Source organism: Coffea eugenioides, chromosome 2 (assembly GCF_003713205.1).
Source record: "Coffea eugenioides isolate CCC68of chromosome 2, Ceug_1.0, whole genome shotgun sequence".
NCBI lineage: Eukaryota > Viridiplantae > Streptophyta > Magnoliopsida > Gentianales > Rubiaceae > Coffea > Coffea eugenioides.
In genome coordinates, this window is record NC_040036.1 from 69,159,425 (window position 1) to 69,180,484 (window position 21,060).

General features: G+C 34.2%; 1 protein-coding gene across 3 annotated transcripts in view; it reads left to right on the top strand.

Moving 5' to 3' along the window:
- The first annotated feature begins 212 nt into the window (after positions 1-212).
- The window catches only part of LOC113762201 (putative late blight resistance protein homolog R1B-14), a 103,731-nt gene continuing 82,883 nt past the window's right edge, over positions 213-21,060 (top strand). Inside the window, exons 1-3 of one of the 3 annotated variants that reach the window (XM_027305537.1) lie at positions 213-4,066; positions 13,519-13,578; positions 13,636-13,647. In XM_027305537.1, coding sequence (XP_027161338.1) covers positions 309-4,066; positions 13,519-13,558 — 3,798 coding nt within the window. In that variant the 5' untranslated portion in view covers positions 213-308 and the 3' untranslated portion in view covers positions 13,559-13,578; positions 13,636-13,647. Of the gene's footprint in view, positions 4,091-4,215; positions 4,622-13,518; positions 13,579-13,635; positions 13,648-13,693; positions 14,113-21,060 lie in introns of those variants that run through there. The other 2 variants (XM_027305538.1, XM_027305539.1) reach the window with 2 other exon arrangements.

A 21,060-nucleotide genomic window follows, 5' to 3' on the forward strand; every position in this document is an offset into this window, starting at 1 on the left:
GTTATTTTAATATTATTCAAATAATCTGGTCATCATAAATATTATTCAAATGTTAGTTTAATATTATTAAGTATTAGTTAATCATTCCAAATAATATAGTATCACGTATGTGCTGACCTGCCACAGGGGTACTAAACGAACATGCTGCCAGCTGTGGTGCATTACGCCACTAAAACTCTTGTAGAAGAGAGCACTTGTTTTTGAGGTTTTGCAGATCTATCTTATCTCCTTTCATATTTGAGAACTGTTTCATCTCTAAAATTGAGATCGATACCTTCTGGTTCCCTTGTTAATCTTCCTTTTATTAGATGGCCTCCACTAGTGTCACTTGTATTTCTTCCATATTGGATGATCTGCAAGCGCTGGAGAACGATTGTCCAGAATTTCCAGATGGGCAGCAGGAGTACCTGAAACGCATGCTAAGATATCTGAGAACATTTCTTCTGTGTGCGAGAAAATACAGCAACGATGATGTGCAATTACCATTTGACAACAAAAAGAACCAGGCAGATAATCATTATGCAAGCCTAGAAGCTCCGGTAGTTCGGATTGGAGATGCCATTCCCAAGTGGGCAAAGGAGATCCAATCTTCTGATCAGCCCTGGGATGCGGTCGATGATTTAGAAAAAGACATTAAATCCTTCGAACAAGAAATTTGCGAATGGTATGCCTTTTTCTTGGGTTCCTCGTCACAGCAGTCCACTAATTCGGTCGTTCGACAAGATGACCTCATGGAATTCATGGATTCTCTTCTGGAGAATCTAGTGAATTATTGGTCATGGATGTGGCCGGCACATGAAGTTGGACTAATTAAAGCCCTTGAAGAGAAGCTGGCGTTCATGAAAAACTTCATCCGTTTTATCAAACTGTATGGTGTTGAAAACACAGAATTGGGACCTTTGTTGGTTCACACTGAAGCTGTGGCTATCAATGCAGCACGCCTCTCTTACAAGTGCCAGTTTAAGAAGGGTTTCGGACCGCCCAAGGATGTCGAGGAAAGCATTTCGGAACTGCTGCAGAAGATTGTTCCTGTTGAACCGCAAGTCCTTGAGACTTGTATCCAGGCCCTGACTGCTTCAAAGTTATCAAGACAATCATATGGAGACGCAGAAGAGCATCTGTTGAGAGACTTCTTCAATTCTCTCTTGTGTAATCTTTGGGAGACACTAAAGCATGGTACTTGTCCTGTGATTTTGCAGCAACTACAAATGTTTTACGAGGGGCTAAATTCCTTGAGAACCATTCTCGTTGATAAGCCAAAGATGTTTGATGAGAAAGTAAGAGATCCAACCCGAGTCGTGAACTGTTATGGAGGAGATTTTATTTCCCCTCTCTCTCTGAATGCAATCAAAGACGCTATACAAGCCAAGGATATGGACCTTGTGTGTACTGAGTTGTTGGGAATAATTAAGCTCATTGATGCAAAAATCACAGAGAAGTGTCCAGAATCATCATCATTCAATTTTCCCAAGACCAATGGATTGGGCTTTGTTGATTCCCTTCTAGAAAAGATGATGGATGTGACGAGTTCTGAGGCTGGTTCGATTGCTTTGATCGATCATCCAATTCAAAAAGTCCTGGAAGAACTTGATTGTTTACGCTCTTTGCTGAGGAAAATTGTGGAGCTGCACAACGAAGACGAGGACGTCCAGGCAATTTGGAATCGTATTGTTGGGGTGGCATATAGGATAGAGTTTCTTATTGACTCCTTAATAACTGGAAATATCTTAGATTCTTCTTCAATGTCCATTCATTCCATTTTAGAAGAAATGAACATCATTAAAGCTGCGGCCTTGAAGATTTGTGATAGCGAAAGACTTGGTGGAAAAGTTAAGGAAGTAACGAAGAGATTCAATCACATGCCACAACAAGGAAGTAAGCCAATAGTCAATGATGTGGTGGTGGGATTCGAGGATGAGACGGCATCGATAATCAATCAACTCAGAAATGGATCACGCCAAGTGAGAATTGTTTCCATTGTGGGTATGCCGGGATGCGGTAAGACAACTTTGGCTAGAAAAGTGTACAATGATTCTTCAGTGAAGTCCCATTTTTATGAGCGTGTTTGGTGTACTGTTTCTCAAATATATCAAAAGAGAAATCTGTTGCTTCAAATTTTGACTTGTATTGAGTCCAAGCTTCCTGAGGATGTTTTTAAGATGGGTGAAGAAGATCTGGCTCTTCAAGTCAAAAGACATTTGCTGAAAAACAGATATCTCATTGTTTTGGACGATGTATGGGACATTGATGCATGGAACGGATTGGAAGCCTCATTCCCTGATGATGGAAATGGAAGTAGAGTTATCTTGACAAGTCGGCTCCGTGGTGTTGCTCCGCAAGCCAAACTTGACCATGAACCGTATTCTCTTCCTCAACTCACTCCTAATGAGACCTGGGATTTGCTAAAAGGGAAGTTATATCCTGGACAAGATTTGGCTCCTCCAGAACTATGTGAAATTCGACAGCAAGTCGTGGAAATGTGTCAAGGACTACCTCTTACGGTTGTCATTCTTGCCGGAATTCTCTCAAGGATGGACCGATATGGTTGGAAAGAAGCTGTGGAAGGTTTAAGTTCAAGGAATGTTTCTAGTACGGAACAGTGTACCGCTACATTAGAGCTGAGTTACAAACATTTACCTGATACTTTGAAGGCATGTTTTCTTTATTTTGGAGGCTTTCCAGAAGACCATGAACACAATACCAAGAGGCTGATTTCTCTATGGGTCGCTGAAGGATTTGTTCAAAAAAATCAGCCCAAGAGATTGGAGGATGTGGCAAATGATTACCTGATGGAACTCATTGGCAGAAGCTTAGTCACAGTTTCCAAACCAAGATCCATTGATGGGGTCAAAGCTTGTCGCATTCACGATTTGTTATATGAGTTTTGCGTGACAAAAGCCAAAGAAGAAAACTTTTCGCGGCTGGTACGTAGGGATGATAAACTATCTGATATCAATGTGCCATGCTACCTACGCCGTTTATGCATTGATTCTAATCCTGAGCACTTTGACAAGTTAAGGTTATTTGCTCCTGCCATACGCCGTCTATTATTCTTAAGTAGTGGCATGGGCAACGAAGTATATTTTGATTTTAGGTTCATTTTTCACATCATCAAACTTGTTACAGTGTTAGATTTGAGCCAAATTGGACTCGACCCCTTTCCTAGAGAGTTAGAACTGCTTGTTCACTTGCGCTACTTGGCGATTCTAGGTCAAGGTAAACTCGATCTCCCACCATCAATATGCAATCTCCCGAATTTAGAAACTTTGATTTGGCGAAATTCTTCATTTCATTGTTCAGTTTCACTACCAGATACCATATGGAACCTGAAGAAACTAAGGCATTTAGAACTAATTAGTGAGGGCCATAAGTATTATTGTTTCTTCTTCCCTAGCGACAATCTTGACAATTCGTCACAGTTGCGTGACTTAGATTTCTTGGCCTGTTTGTCTCTCGATCCTGAGGAAAACATCAGCAAGCTGTTGAGAAAGTTTCCAAATATCCGCAAACTGAGATGCTCTGTCAATCTCAAGCCAGATGTTGAACATCATGTAGCAATGGATTGTCTAAGTCAGTTGGAATCACTCAGTCTGAGTCGCGTCCTATACGGTTATCAGCAATTTCATATAGATTTCCAATTTCCTTTGAGTATTAAAAGGTTGACCCTGACTTATTTTGGCATGCCGTGGAGAAAAATGGCAGCAATTGGAAATCTGCCAAATCTTGAGGTGCTCAAATTACTCGAGGAAGCCTTTGAGGGGGAAATATGGGAAATGGAAGCAGAGAAGTTCCCTAATGTTCGCTTCTTGAAATTAGCTTCCTTGAACATTGTGAAGTGGACAGCCTCCTCCGAGTATGAGTACGAGGACCAGGACTATTTTCCTCGTCTCCAGAAGTTAGTGTTGGAAAGCTGTGATGCATTGCAGGAGATCCCTTCTTGTTTGGGAAATAGTTCAACTCTTGAAATAATTGAGGTGTCTAAATGTCCCAACTGTACCAGTTCATTGGAGGAAATTCAGGAAGAGCAAAGAAGCAATGGATATACCGATCTGAAGATCCTTATCTCATGATGGACGATTGATCTTCTCAAGTAAGTTTGCGCTGGACAGCCAGTGAACTCTACTCATGTACTGCTACGGGTTATGTGTATCTGTTTAGCATCAAGATCAAGTTGTTCTTTTTCTTAATAGTTTTTCTTTTTCTTTTTCTTAATAGCATCAGGATCAAGCTGCGAGTTTTTGGAGGAGACCCCTTCTTGTTTGGAAAATATATGAACTCTTGAAATAATTGAAGCGTCTAAATGTCCCAACTGTACCAGTTCATTGGAGGAAATTCAGGAAGAGCAATTAAACAGGGGAAATACTGATCTGAAGATCCTTATTTCATGATGGATGACTGATCTTTTCCATTGTGTTTGGTTTGGTTGGGCAGCCACTTCAGTCTACTTTTCTTTATTAATCCTTTACTTCTGTACACAGAACTGGGAATGTTGTATCTGTTTGTTTTCTTTGCAAGTTTCTTGTTATCCCTGTGACAGAATCTTGTAGTGGAATATATCACTTCCCGAGTCTGATGTTTTCTTCCTAAAGATTCAAGTCAATGAAGCTGCTTTTTTTATTTTTTTTGCCTCCTCAAATAAGTCAGGATTTCAAGAATGTTTCACCCTTATCCGAAATTAAGACTGCTTGGTTGCATATCAAAGGCAGATATATTCGACCAATAGATGCAATTAAATTTGTTCGTGGAATAGAATGCATGCCATCGGGTATCATATTTACTAGGATTCAACAATTTTATTAGATCATTTTCATCATCTTCTTTTACAATTTCTATCTTTTCTGACTCCTAATAACAATTTATTAAATCATATAATCAAGCAGGTACAGAATATCTGTTACATTGTACAATCAAAAAGGTTTGCAGCCTAAAGCAAAATTTTGTTCCTCTTTCTCTAAGCTTTTGATGCATTTCTTGTGCGCCAAAACTAAAACAAATTCAGGATCCGACTTATCAGAGGCTTCAGCAAAACAAGAAAGGGATCACCCAGACAACTTCCTAATCAGAATAAAAGATTAATGATGAAGGACATGGGCCTATTAATAGTAGCATCATCTGATCTGAGTTGACGTAATTTCTTGGAGTCCAATTGGTTCTTTTCCCACCCTACGTACCCAAATACTCTGTGGAAGGTAATATTTTAATATCAGTGCTCTGCTTGAACTTATTTATACTATTGGGGGATCTCTGGTAGTTAACGAAATAACTTTTGATAGAAGCACATACCAAAATTGATTGTTGTACAAAATGAAGGAAGAAACCCAAAGTTTTTTTTTTTTTTTTTTTAAAAAAAACCCCTCCCATTCCTCGCTACACTCTTTTTACAATTCTACTCCCAACTACTAGATTTTGAAATCCGATTAAAACTTAAGTAAATTTGCCAAATATAACTTGAAATGATCATGTAAATGGTACTCTAATTGAATTTTATCTCTCCCAAATTTAGAGATTGAAAAGTCTATTAAATTATTTTAACTTTATATTATTGCATATAAGTAAAAGGGATGTAATTTTAAAAATGGAAAAAATATTTAAAATTGAGTGCGACGTATTACAAAGATAAAGATTATTATTGCTGCCAAATGCACTTTACATTCTTCTCTTTCACATTTATTCATTAATAAATTAATATTTAACGATATTTTAAATTATCTTAAAATATTTAGCACTAGTTAACCTATATAAACCAATTAAAATTGCCACCAACCAAAATATACACTTTTCCCATCTATTTTATTTTATTTATGCATTAATACTTGCTTTTTATTACAACGAAGTTTTTCTGTTTATTAACCAAAGCAATACATTTAAGATGCTCTCTATAATATATTTACACTTGACATTCAACTCATAAATAATCCTTCAAATTTTGTTGCCTCGTTGCGCATTGGCCATGCGTGGCCAGGCCTTACAAGTTTGATAAAGTTAACTATCACTTTTGCCTGTAAATGTTAATGACAGAACTAAGAATGGTAAGTCATAAGCCCTTTGGTTCATTTCCAGATCAAGGATATGGACATCCAACTGATTGAGGAACCACATCCCATCAAAAACATATATCAGTCTTAATCAATTGCAGTAAAATTGTGCCTAATCTGGTTCAGTTCAGAATATTAATGTTGTCTACATAAAATCTTGCCAGATAAATTAAGAAAAATAAAAACAACAACAAAACGAGGAAAATGCACAGCTTGCATTTAGATAGAGGAATAGTTCTAGAATGGACGTGGCATTTAGAATAAATGCAGACCAAAACCTTTTTTTTTTTTTTTTGTCGACACAGGGGTGTCCGGGTCAATTCTTACGGGGCCCGACTAATCCCCTGCGGCCCGGGAGAGGAGACCCCACTCCACACCGAACACGTTAACAGCGGGACTCGAACCCTGAACAAGCCAGGAAGGTCGCCATACCCTAAGGAGGGGGAGCGGACCGCTCGAGTTACCCCGTGGGGGCAAAGACCAGCCACGTAAGGTGGCAAGTTGTGGGAGGCAGGGGTTGAACCCCTGACCTCCAGCATCCCAAAGAAAGGGATGACCACTGGACCAAATGGCCAGTGCCAATGCAGACCAAAACCTTGGTGGTAAAGATTTAATGTGTTTTCTGATACTGGACGGACCTTTGAGAAATAGATAGGGTACAAACCCAATGCTTGATAACTGTTCAAATTGAGCTCTTACAAACCAGAATTAAATATTTCGAACTTGTGGTTCACAATCTAAACTTTTATTTTGGGCAATTTGAATGTGATAGTTCGCGCTCTAAACTTTTACTTTGGCGACAATTTTTAGCAGTTTAGGGTGCAAATTGTCGACTCCAATAATTTGAGGGTCCAAAGAAATTGCACCGAAATTCAAAGCCTGTGGCCTGAATTCATTCTCACCCTACCCTACGTCTTTGATGGAAATTCATAGTTAGCTGAAGATCTCTCTCTGATTGAAGCGGTTAGGTCATTGCTAGTAATTCAACATGCAACTCACGTACCCCTATACTAGTAGCAATGCAATGAATGACATTAGTGGCATCAAGAGTTAAGATTGATGCCAAAACTTTTCAAGAATGGAGGATGTAGTGGCATCAAGATGTAACCCATGGATACGAAGGAAAAAGATATGATTCAAAGAATTTATTAATTTGCCGCCGACAATTTCTTGCTTTTGCTTCCGTTAGTTGAGATGTAAATAGTACGAGTAATTCCCGAAAGCCTGCTAAAATAACTCCTACTCCTCGGGGGAAGGCTAGTATATTAATACGTTTCTTTAGCGAGCTAGAAGGATGACCAGCTGTTTATGTGAGGGCTACGTAAGAAATTCTATGAGTAATCTTTGGTTTAATCACCTCAAGAGTAATTCATCATCACATATCCCATCAAAATTGTTATTTAATGTGATTTTTCTTAAATCTATATGTATGCGTAATGCACTCGTGTAATCAAATGGTAGTCTAGTTTTCATTGTTTTTCTGTAATCCTGTTAGATGAACAGGTTATGGTAAGACTAGAAATAGGTGTAGATAATAATAATAATTAATAAAAAATAATAATCTTTTGTTTCATTTGTATGCTCTGTCTCATAACGGTGATCTAAATCGAATCCTCACAAATTTGCTTAGAAAAAAAAAAAAAGAAGATGAAACTGCACTGGACCCCTTTTGAGGACTTTCATGACGTTTCTTTGCAATTATTTTAGTAGTGCCCGACAACTTAAGGACAATTACTGGTTGCCACGTGAAATAATTTTAAATTTGACTGAGGCATGTGATTCCTGTGTTTTCCAGTGCATGAGCTGTGTGGAAAATTGAAAGTATAACAAACGCCAAAACGATTGAGCTGACAAAAAGTTTTTGGCGATTGACCAAATTATAAACAGCCCCAAATGTTTCAAAATTTTAATGATTAAAGAAAGCCATTTTTGATTGGTTAGACAGCCGCAGGAATGCTGAATCGTGTGTTTTTTAAACTCTGATTACATATGGATTACCATTACAATTAACAACCACCAAAAGAATCAGAATAAATACTAATAATTCATCCAAGGTAATCTAATCTAATCTTACTACTAATTATCATAATGGGGTCATAAACTGAAATTATAAAAATGAAACTTATAGTTAACGTAGGTATTGACAAACTCCATCTAAAAACATACGACTAAAATTGGAGATTGTGGTGCTTACCAAATTTTACTTAAAGCGATTGTAGGCAGCTCTCATTGTGAAAGCTGTTGTTTGATGGCAAGGCAATAAACATGGAAATCAATAGAGTCCAAAGCATCAAAACTTCTATTTGTTAGAAAACACCGTACAGTTCAAAATTATTATGGGCAATTACTGGTTGCCACGTGAAATAATTTTAAATTTGACTGAGACATGTGATTCCTCTGTTTTCCAGTGCATGAGCTGTGTGGAAATTGAAAGTATAACAAACGCTAAAACGATTGAGCTGACAAAAAGTTTTTGCGATTGCCAAATTCAAACGTTTCAAACTTTTAATGATTAAAGGGAGCCATTTTTGATTGGTTAGACAGCCGCAGCAATGCTGAAATTATCACTACATATGGAATTCCATTCAACAACATTACAATGAACAACCACCAAAATTATCAGTATAAATACTAATAATTAATTCCGAGGTAATCTAATCTAATCTTAAATAGGGGTACCCTACTTACTACTAGTTATCATAAAGGAGTCGTAAACTGAAATTATGAAAATGAAACTTATAGTTAACGTAGGTATTGACAAACTTCATCTAAAAACATACGACTAAAATTGGAGATTGTGGTGCTTACCAATTTTACTTAAAGCGATTGTAGACGGCTCTCAATGTGAAATGCAGTTGTTTGATGGCAAGGCAAATACGCAATAAACATGGCAATTAATACAGTTCAAAGCATTAAAACTTCTATTTGTTAGAAAACACCATACTTGAAATTGAATTGTAATAGTTTATACAAATTATTGTGTTTGATAGCAAATTTTTCCACAAAATACTATTTTGCCTGTATCACAATTACAATTCTCAATTAACTTTTTTATCTTTTCAATAAATAGTTTTTATCTTACATATATCATATCATCAGAAGTGTCACAATAATTATTTCAAATAATTTTTCAAGTGTTATTTTAATATTATTCAAATAATCTGGTCATCATAAATATTATTCAAGTGTTAGTTTACTATTATTAAGTACTAGTCAATCATTGCTTAGCTTGAACCAATGCATTGCATGCTTGATATAGTATTAGGCATTGGTCCCCCGGGGTCGCGGGGTGCTCATAGTATACGTTTTTTTTTTGGGTGTGTTTTTGGGGTATAATAGGTTTTTTTATTATTTTTTTATAAGTGAAAGATTTTAGGTTTAAAATCTATTACTTATCATTCCTCTCATCTGACCATCCAACCCAACCCTCCTTTGTTTGTTTATTAATTATATGTACATGTATTTTATAATGGAACATGTGTAAAGATTTGTAACATAATTTTTATAGTATAGTATGAATTTGTCATATTTTGTATTATTTTGAATGATTATGATTTTGATATGCTTTTCTATTGGTAGAGTGGTTATGGTAGAGTGGTTAATTGTTTTGCATTTTTAATTGTTTTGTTTTTTTAGTGTTTAAAGTATATTTATGATTTGTCTAATTGTGATTTGATTATTGGTTCTGATTAATTTTATGCTAGTGAAAGTTGTGAGAGTGGATTAATTAAAGGATTTGTTAGTGTGTCTGATAGCATAATTTGAGGTGTATTATCCTAGGTTGTGTTGATTTTTGTAATATTTAGTATTGATTAGTAATGTGTAAATTCTATCAATTTTTTAATTGTTTGTTGTTGGTACTATTTAACTTGTGAAGAATAAGTTGGCAGCTAAAGTTGTGTTTTGTTTGCTTGTCATATGTTTTTAGCTATATATGGATGGATATAGTGGTATTTTTCTTGTGTCTGAAACCCAAACATAGCGGGCTACCGTAAGGTGGCAGACCCAAAAAATTTTTGCGAAAAAAGTGAGAGGCCCGAAGCAATCTGGGGAGACATATGAAGCAGGCAGCGACCTAACCACTAAAATTACTATTTGCAATAAAAAGACCAAAAAGGCCAAAAATTTGTAGAGAAACAACAGCGAAACCAGCGTAAAAGGGTAAAATTGGAATAGGGCCACCAAAATTCAGAACTTGTGGCCGACAAACATGAAACTTAGATGAGCCCACAATGAGTTCTATCACACTTAAAAAGACAAATGTGGACAAAATCAACACTCAAATTACAAAGAAACCACCAGAAATCACTATTCCCAACCCTTCCGCGCTTTATGTATTTAGGGGGCGTTTGGTAAGAGGGTATCGGATTCGGGGAATGGAATGAACCCCATAAATGGTGTTTGGTTCACTGGAATGGGAATTGAAATCTTGGAATGATTTCTAAAAATTTGGTGTTTCTCCATTCCCAAGTATTTTGGTGGGTTTTGTCAGATTCCCAAGTTTGATTCCAAGAAACAAATTCAATTACATATTATAATTATACAATGATATAATTAATATTTATATATATTATATATAATAATTATAATATTAGTACATTATATAAATATATATTATAATTATTTAGTTAAATATAATTATATTTATATAATATATATTATAAATTTATTAATATTATATAATAATATATTTATAATATATATGTATATCTATAAATGTATATTATATGTGCATATAATTAAAATAAATACATGTATATAATATTAATAAATTATATAATTATAATTATATTTATTATTTTAAATATAATAATATATAATAACTATATCTAATTAATATGCATTATATTTATATAAAATATTAGTACAATTAATATTTATATATTATATAATTATATATTTATATTTATATTATAACTTTCATATAATTATAATTAATTATATATAATATTTAATTTAATTAGTTACAAACTTATAATAATGATATTATTATATTATATAATTATATATTATAATTATTTAGTTAAATATAATTATACTTATATAATATATATTATAAATTTATTAATATTATATAATAATATATTTATAATATATATGTATATTTATAAATGTATATTATATGTGCGTATAATTATAATATATACATGTATGTAATATTAATAAATTATATAATTATAATAATAATTATTATTTTAAATATAATAATATATAATAACAACTATATTTAATATGTAATATATATTACATTTATATAAAATATTTGTATAATTAATATTTGTATATATTATATAATTATAATTGTATATTTATATTATAACATTTGTATATTTATATTTAATTATATATATAATATTTAATTTAATTAGTTACAAACTTATAATAATAATAATATTAGTTATATATATTATATAATGTATATTAATTTGTGTAATATAATTAATATTATCAATTATACTAATAATTATACATGTTTACTAATAGAAATTATTAATCAGTTAGACTAAATTTACTAATACATTTATACTAATATATTTAATTAGTAAAAATTTCTTATATCTCATTTACAAAGAGCCAATAACTATCATTTGCAATGTGATTTATAATATATTTATTATATTCCATTCCGAAAGAGTCGACGAACCAAACATCAACTATAGTAATGATACACATTCCAGGTACTTGAACCAAACAAATGTATTGGAATGAATGACCTCATTCCAAACCCAAGATATCCGATTCCGAATCCGAATCCAATTCCGATGTGCGAACCAAACGCCAGGTTTTCAATTTCGATAGAGATTTGCTTCACTCCCTAACTGGCCCTACTTTTTCAGGTTTCAATTTCTAAAAAGTTTTAAGAAAATTTGGAGCTATCTAACTGGCCCTACTTTTGCAGTTTTCAATTTCTAAAAAGTTATAAGTAAATCAAATTTTAAAACTTGTTAAAAATTAAATTTTGGAAGACTTATGTTGTGTTTGAATTGTGTTTTTCTAAAAAAGGTATATTATTTTTCGTGAATATATGATCAATGAACGCCCTCAAGTGCTTCAGAAAACGTAAAGGAAAATAGGGATAAGATATGAAATCCTCGAAGACAACGAACGAAAGCATGGTGACAAATTAGAAATTAATTAACCGGGTGAGAATCAATCAAACAGGTAAAACTATTGAAAACAAAAGTTTGATTGTGGGCGTTTGCCAATCGCCTTTTGAATGCAGAAGAGATTCGAGGGAAGACTATCTCGGTCAAAAGAGGGATGGTGGTGAGCTGCCACTCGTCCATTACGCCACTAGCGCTCTTTAAGCATGAAAACCATCAAAGTTTCTCATGTTGACACTATAACCAGTCTATTGTTACTGTTTATAACCCAACTGATACTGTTTATACAGTTCTGATGATAAGATTGTTAAGAGCGTAATCAATGTTGTACCGTTCAAACAGTTGGACATGAAAATTGGGCATTTTTTTCTTATGGATTAATCTTTCCTACACTGTCAGTGTATATATACTATCAACGTTGGATGAATGGATTATCTAAGTCATTTGGAATCACTCAGTCTGAGTTGCGTTGTTTACGGAGGTGACCGATATCAATTAGATTTCCAATTTCCTTTGACTATTAAAAAATTGACCCTATCTTATTTTCGCTTGCCATGGAGCAAAATGGCAGTGAAGAAGCGCTGAGCTTCCCCGGACCGAGCTGAGCTGAGGAGCTCGGCGAGCTGATGGGAAGAGCTGGTTCCAAGCCGGCAAAACAAACAAAAGGTTGATCTAACAAGGGGGGCCCCGAGGTCGTCCCCGAGGGCGCTCCGACGGTCCAGTTAGTTCTCTGGTGAGTGAGGTTCACGGGAGGCAAAGCAACCGGGAGTCAAGTGCCAATAGTGAGCGTACCTTGTACAGTGGGCGTGTGTTACCATTTATACCTGCCTGAGAGTCCGACCTCCGTACGATTCGGGACTAGCCCTCAATAGTCCCAATCTCGCGTCCAAGGGGATTCTCCCCGCCCTCCGCGGGATAGCTCTCCGGAGCCCTGCGGAGCCCTAGCGGCTGCGTGCTCCAGGCTGGTCCCCCTGGGCCCGGGGTCCAAGCCCAGCTCGGGTCGCCCTGGGCTGCCATGTGTCTAGGCCCAGGACGGGGCCTCTGCAGGCAGCAATTGGAAATCTACCCAATCTTGAGGTGCTCAAATTACTCAAACAAGCCTTTGAGGGGGAAATATGGGAAATGGAAGTAGAGAAGTTCCCTAAAGTTCGTTTCTTGAAATTAGCTTCCTTGAACATTGTGAAGTGGACAGCCTCCTCCGAGTATGAGTACGAGGAGCAGGACTATTTTCCTTGTCTCCATAAGCTAGTATTGGATGGCTGTGGAGTTTTGCAGGAGATCCCTTCTTGTTTGGGAAATAGTTCTGCCCTTGAAATAATTGAGGTGTCAAAATGTCCCAACTGTACCAGTTCATTGGAGGAAATTCGGGAAGAGCAAATAAGCAATGGATATACCGATCTGAAGATCCTTATCTCATAATGGACGATTGATCTTCTCAAGTAAGTTTTTTAAGTCCTTTACTTATGTACTGCTACGGGTTATGTGTATCTGTTTAGCATCAAGATCAAGTTGTTCTTTTTCTTAATAGTTTTTCTTTTTCTTTTTCTTAATTAGTATTGGAAGGCTGCAAATTTTTGGAGGAGATCCCTGCTTGTTTGGGAAATAGTTCAACTCTTGAAATAATTGAGATGTCTAAATGTCTCAACTCTACAAGTTACAGTTAAAGCAAATTCAAGAAGAGCAAATAAGCATGGGATATACTGATCTGAAGATCCTTATTTCATAATGGATGACCGATATTCTCAAGTATGTTTGGTTTGGGCAGCCACTTCATTGTACTTCTCTTTTCTTTGACAATCCATTACTTCTGCACTACTAATGGTCTTGTTGCATCTGTTCAGCATCAAGATCAAGTCATTCTTGTCTTCTTTGTAAGTTTTTCGTTTTTCCTGTGACAGAATCCTATAGTGGGATATCACTTCCCAAGTTTGATGTTGTTTGTAAAGATTCAAATGAATGAATCTCAAATAAGAGTCAGGCTTTCAAGACTGTTTTGCACTTATTTGAAGGTAATACTGCTTAGTTGCATATCAACTACTGTTTTGTTCAATCTATAGATACAATTAAATTTGTTCGTCAAGTAGAATAAATGCCATTGACGTCCCATATTTTCTAGAATTCAACAGTTTATTCGTTCTTTTCCATAATCTTCAGTTACAATTTCTGATCTTTCTGACTCCAAGTAGAACTTTATTAAATCATATAATCAATCAGGTATAAAATCAAGCACTCAGCATATTAATACCTGTTATATATAGCAGTTTACTCGAATCCATTTCTTGATCCAATTATAATAGTTTAATAAATCAGGCAAAAACTGACCTCTTCCACCATTCAAAATTTGAAATAAGTCTAAAAAAAAAAACTATAAAGATTTCAGGTTTGCAGGCACAATCATTAAATCAATATTATACTGCATTTTGAAATTTCAGGGATATAGATGTGCAGGCTAAAGTAAAAGCTCGTCTTTGTCTGAGCATTCCATGCATTTCTTCTGCCAAAAAAAAAAAATTCAATTAAAGATAGGACTTAACAAAATTGGAAGCGCCAAAAAAATAAAAAAATGGAAGGGATTAGAGCAGATCAGTTCAAGAAAGGCTTCACCATAACAAGAAAGGGATCACCCAGGCAACTTCCAAATCAAAATAAAACTTAATAAGGAAGGACATGGGCTTTTAATAGTAGCATCATGTAATGTGACTTGAAGTAATTTTTAGCTTCTAGTTGTTTCACTCCCTCCTTACGGACCTATGTACCATGTGGAAGGCAAGTTTTTAAAAGTACTACTCTGATTTTTTTAATAATTTTTTTATCCTTCCATTTTTCCCCACATCCTTTTCACCTCTTACAAAAAAGCACCATAATTCAAACACTGGACTTGGCAGTTAAGAAGATTTTAACAATCCTTTCTTGACCATTGGTCTAACCCCAGTGATTAGTAATACGCTATTGCTCAAACAAGTTTATGAATTTTCTAAGAACTTATTTATCTTTCTTGGTTTGAAGTACAATTATATACCATTTGGTGTGTGTGTGGGGGTGCGGGTGGGTAGGAAGAAAGCCAAATTAAGAAAGTCTCTCTTTTTTAACCCTTCCCTATGTCTTTTCCATTCCCAATTCGTAGGCTTTTAAATCTGACATCGAGGAAAATCCAAGTTAAGAGAGCTAATTGTACTTTGTTGTACAATTAAATCATTAGATTATAAAGCAACCACGTAAAGAATTAAGAAACCCAACATTTTAATACTTTGTTGTATTGCTGTTTAGCTTGATCCATTTCCTGATTCAATTGCAATAAATCTCAGGAAAAAACCTTTAAAATTTTTTTTTTTTATAGGTTTGCTGCCACAGTTTCTTAATCATTTCGAATTCATATGTATATAGGTTTGCAGCCTTAAAAAATAAAAGTTGGAAAAATCGTTCAAAACGTCCCTCACATTTTGCAAAATAACTTTTTCGTCTCTCACTTTTATAAGTGTAATTTTACGTCCCTTACAAATTTATATTAATCAAATTTGGTTCCTACCTAAGTTTTTGACTAATTTTTGGTCGGAATTTATCACGTGCCTTGCACGTAATCATTTTTTAAGGGCAAAATTATCAAATCAAATTTTATATAAAACCAATTCATAGTCCCTCATATTTTACAAAATGAATTTTTTCATCCCTAACATTTTATTAAATGAATTGTTTCATCTTTGATATTTCACAAAATGAATTATTTCATCCCTCACATTTTTCAACATGGATTTTTTCATCACTCATTGATCATGTGCACCAATAACTTTTTTTTTCCTTTAAACCCATGTATATATCTATTTGATTTCACCTAAATAATATGAATAACATATAATATACCTCTATTTGATTTCATCTAATAGTACGAATAACATATAATATTTATTTTGTGAAATGTGAGAGATTATGAATCCGATTAAGTAAAATTTGATTTGACAATTTTGCCTCTAAAACATGATCACGTGCAAGGTACGTGGTGGTTCCCAACAAAAAACTAGTCGAAAACTTATGTAGGGACCAAATTTGATTAATATAAATTTGTAAGCAACATAAAATTACACTTTTAAAAATAAGAAACGAAAAAAGTCATTATGCAAAATGTGAAGTACGTTTTGAATGATTTTTCTATAAAAGTTAGTTCGTCTTTAATTTGTCATATTTGAACAATTTCTTGAACACCAATTACAAACTAATTCAAGATACTGTATCTAAAACGAAATTCAGCTTCATTATATTATACTTCTACATGGTGCTAATGAATTGAAAGAAACAAGGATATCATCTTCCAAACTGGTAGAGAATAAAATCATTTGATGTCATTGATGTCACCATTAGGGGTTAGTAGTTAATACACAGCTCGCATCTGCCGAATGAGTTCGGCTCTAATTTATTTGTGAAATTTTTTTCATGTAAATTGGTAAAAAACTAGAAGTATTAAACTTAATTGGACAAGAGCCTTCCTCATAGCAACTGGAATAGGAACAGATAATAAATGGATTTGGGAAAGCAAATGGATAAATGGATGGATCATGGTTTTACACTATCCATTTAAATGACATCCATTTATTAAATAATTTTAATTAAGTTGAATCAATTTAATCCACTATCCATTTAACTAAAACTATTTATCAACCATATGTTCATTTTGCCACTTCTATATCTCACTATGTATTAACATGAAATCTTATTTACCATAATACATTAGTCAGTAGCGTTCCATGTCAATTTACATTTAGAATTTCATTTCTTCAACTTGAAAAGTTTGCCTGGAAAATTTATATATAAAAAAAAGAATGATATTGTCATTGTTTCTGATACCAATTTTAATGGCGTGATCTCTCAATGATCTTTTGTCTCCATAACTTTTGACTTTTGAATGTAACAGACGGTCGTGCTCAGCCCGGCCGCTGCTGGCGCCACCAATTGCGACAATTTGTCTTCTTCATTAGTAATGGGACAACAAAGATATCAACTATAAAGGCACTCAAATAAAATAAAGGCATTCAAATAAAATAAAGGTAGTATGACCTGTTTTCCACAAGGCAGCAAAAACATCGTATAGGAGGTAAAACCGGTCGTCAATTTCAAGATAGCTAAACTAAACACAGGTTAGTATTGGAGTTAAATCAAGATTTTAGTACTATACCAAACGGGATTTGGTGCAGTGAAGCAGAAAGATAATAGAACGCGTAGGTTTTGTAAGGAGTGATTGCAAAACTCTCAACTTCTTCCTTCTCTTAATACTGGACTAGACGTACACGAATGGAGTAAATAATTTTATCTTTCATAATTTTGCATTTTATTATACAATCCTCCTATTGTTTAAAAATTTCAAATTAACCTATATGTGATTTTACATAAAGCCGGAAATAGACTAAAAGCAACTATAGTCACGGTGATCAACCTATATGCACGCTAGCTAGAAACGTGGAATATGTGAAAATATGGAATTGCCACTTATTCCCCTTATGGCTTCGCATTTGGCCAGATAATCCCCTGTTAATTTTATGTAAAGTGGTTAGACACTTGTTGTGCTTAAATATTAACTAATGCTTGGAGATACTGCTTTTTTTTGGGTGGGGGGGGTCAATTTTTCCACTTTACATGATGCTACAAAAGAGTTAAATGGATATTGTTGAATACAGTGGTAGAACCAAAAACTTTAGTTTAGGGGAGGCCAAAAATCCAACATATAGTAATAACACATATTATAGCATATAAAGCATGGTAAATTTAAAATGACAATTAAGGATTTCAATAATAAAAGACAAAGTATAAACCAAACTACAAAATTTGGATTTCCTACCATTCTATTTCCTATCAATGCAAGAAATAACTACCTAATATAGTGATAGATTAATAATTCATATTACTGGCTTCGTTTTTTTTTCTTACATTAATAGAAGCAATAATCATTACGTAGTTCTAAAACAACAAACTCAAAATAAAATTAACTATTTCAAAATTAATAATACAATTTAAAATATAATACAAGAAAGTTTGAAGGAAATAAAAATAAAAACTTGCCTTGCAAAACTGGAGTTTGAGAACAGTTGATACTTGAAGCATAATAATGGAGCTTATAAAGAGTCGATCCTTGGGAAGCTAGATAAAAAGTTGTGACTTTGTACTTTTTAACTAATCCTCGTACATTCTTAATTCATGCGAATTCTATTACCTTTTATTTCCTTTATTTACTTTTATCTAGTGTTTTTTTAGTTGTTATTTTTTCGTTGTAAGCTGTGGATGAATTGAGCATTTAACAAATAGTTTGAACTCAACACATTATGGGCTCGATTTGAGGGTGGATTTTTGGCAAGCTCGAGTACGAGTTCAAACAATATAATAAAAGGAGGAAATAATATAATATCTAGCATGTAATATTGAATTGAACTTAATCTCAAATTTAGAGCTCGTATAAGATTTGAGTTCGAATTTGAATTTATCTAATATTTTTAATCGAGTCCAATGGGTCAAAAGTTTGATTCGATTCATTTATAAGCCCATTTGTACTAGTGCTACACTAATACGAGAAGGAAATAAGAGTTTGTTTGGTATAAGAGTCTTATAGAAAGAGTAATTAAAGGGGGCAAGAAATAAATAAATGTATGAAGAGTAATCAAGAGGAAGAAGAAATAGATATGCATGTTGGGGGAAGGGGAAGAGGGAGGAGATTAATCTATCTTAGATATAATGTCTCAGTCCCTTTAGGATTATTCCGAAAGTTTTGGGGGTTGTTGGGGGGGGGAGCGAATGGGCTGCTCCTCCCCAGCCCCCTGTTCCATCCTTGGTTGAATAATAAGGGATTTGTGAGGTATTAAGAACATACCCATGCAAATTTGGTGTACTTAAACAAAAATATAGATTACCAAAATTGTTGACGTACATTTATTTGATTTTGAATATTACTTATTGTGATTTTTCGTTAGTTGTCTTAAATTGCGTTGAAGACAAATTTTGTTTTAATCGAAATATTAGATGGGCTAAATATTGGGGACCAGAACTGTACTTCTGTTGCATTTCTGGTTCAAAATAGTTCTTGTCTTTCTCTTTGGCATTTTCTAAATAAACGGTGATTTGAAATGGAGCTTGTTACGTGAACATTTGCCCCCCTGGCATCTGTCAATGGAAGTACTCATTCATGGGTGAACAATCTTGGATACAAATTTTGAATCCTTTACGAAACTGAAGAGTCTGAAAGGAAATGCGCATGCTAAACAAATATTGAGATCAAGGCATCTAAGCTGAATTCTGGTCCGGATACAAGCTTTCAAGGAAACTTTCACATTAACCAATAAAATTAAAATTGACAGCAGGTGCAAGGTCTCTTTCAATCAGAATAATTGCTTGACAATGGTCTGATTGCAGTAATAAAAAAATTTATTAGGTTGCAAACTGATAATATATAAAAAAGGGATTCAATATTGACACATTGTCATCGTTGTAAGACCACTTTTCTTGGCTTAATCTATCAATGATCTTGTCTGCATAATCTTTTGAAATAACCTACAATTCTGCTTCTGGCCGGCTGCTGCTGCACTTGCCTCAATGATCACGTCTCCATAATTCTTTAAAATAATCTACAATTCTGCTTCGGACCGGCTGCTGCTGCTGCTGCTGCTGCTGCTGCTGCACTTGCACTTGCGAAGATGTCAGAGTCATTAGTTGGCCCGCAAATATAGATGTCACCTAATCATGATGTTAATGATAGGTCATAATTTGTTGCTAAATTTATAATTATTTTTCTGTTGATTTTAGCTAAATATTATATTAATTGATAGATTCTATTTATATTTGGTGTTTCATATTAATTATAGAGTATTGGAGCAAAAAGTGCTTAAATGAAGATTTTTGATAATTTGCACGCGGGGCACGCCTAAACTCATTGCTCAAAGCCGAAAAGTCGGGATTGATATTGGACAGTCTCCCAATCCGAGTCACCTTCCTAATTTGTTAGCTGCCAAAACTTTACTTATTTCAAGGGATCATTCTCAAGGAAAAGGAGAGCTGGAGGAAAAATTGATTTGTAATAGGAATCTTTTTAGGGAGTTGAATTGGTATTAGGAAACCAATCAATTAGATAATTGAGTCAAGTCAAATTTGGCAGACATCATTCATCATCTTTTTGCTAGAGATGAAAAGTAGCTAGTGCTCTTGTCTTTACTTTTCCTTTTGGCCGATTTTGAGAGAAAACAATTTTGAAAGCTTCAAACAGATTTTTGCATGGCCTAATTTCATATTTCTAGTCAAGGGGACAACTGAAGATTTGGTTCAACAATAACTGTGAGATCTAAATTATTTTAATTGATTTCTTTCATTCATTGGTATTTGTATGTTTTCTGTTTTTAGGCTATGACTATTGTGTATTCATTGAATAGTTACGCAATATTTAATTATTTACGGAGTCTATCTGCTAATTGGGAGTAGTTAAATCTGTAATTGTTTGATTACTCTCATCCCGGTAGCAACTGCATAATTGGGTTTGTATCGGGAAAACGTATAATCTAATTTAAATAAACCCTCATAGCATATTTATTGATTAGAGTAGGGTTTCTCTAGTTCCAATGTAATTAAAGAATTAAATCATATGGTTGTACCTAGGATTATTCCTAATTAGAGAAATAGTCAATGGTCATACCTTGTCTATCGAAACAGTAAGGAGAAACTAACTGTCAGATCGTATCAGCAATTAAAAACCTACTTATTAATAAATGTTGAAATTATATTTGAATCAATGATCAGTTGGCATGAACCATCTCTGAAGTGTATCATTGGCTAGAGTCTTCCCAATTATCTCTCTATTAATTATTTTTGCAGTTGATTAATTAGTTAACAATTCCATTTAGCGTTAAATTCTCAAACCCCCTGTTTGCCTTGATTTGAAAAGGAACGAATTTCTCCCA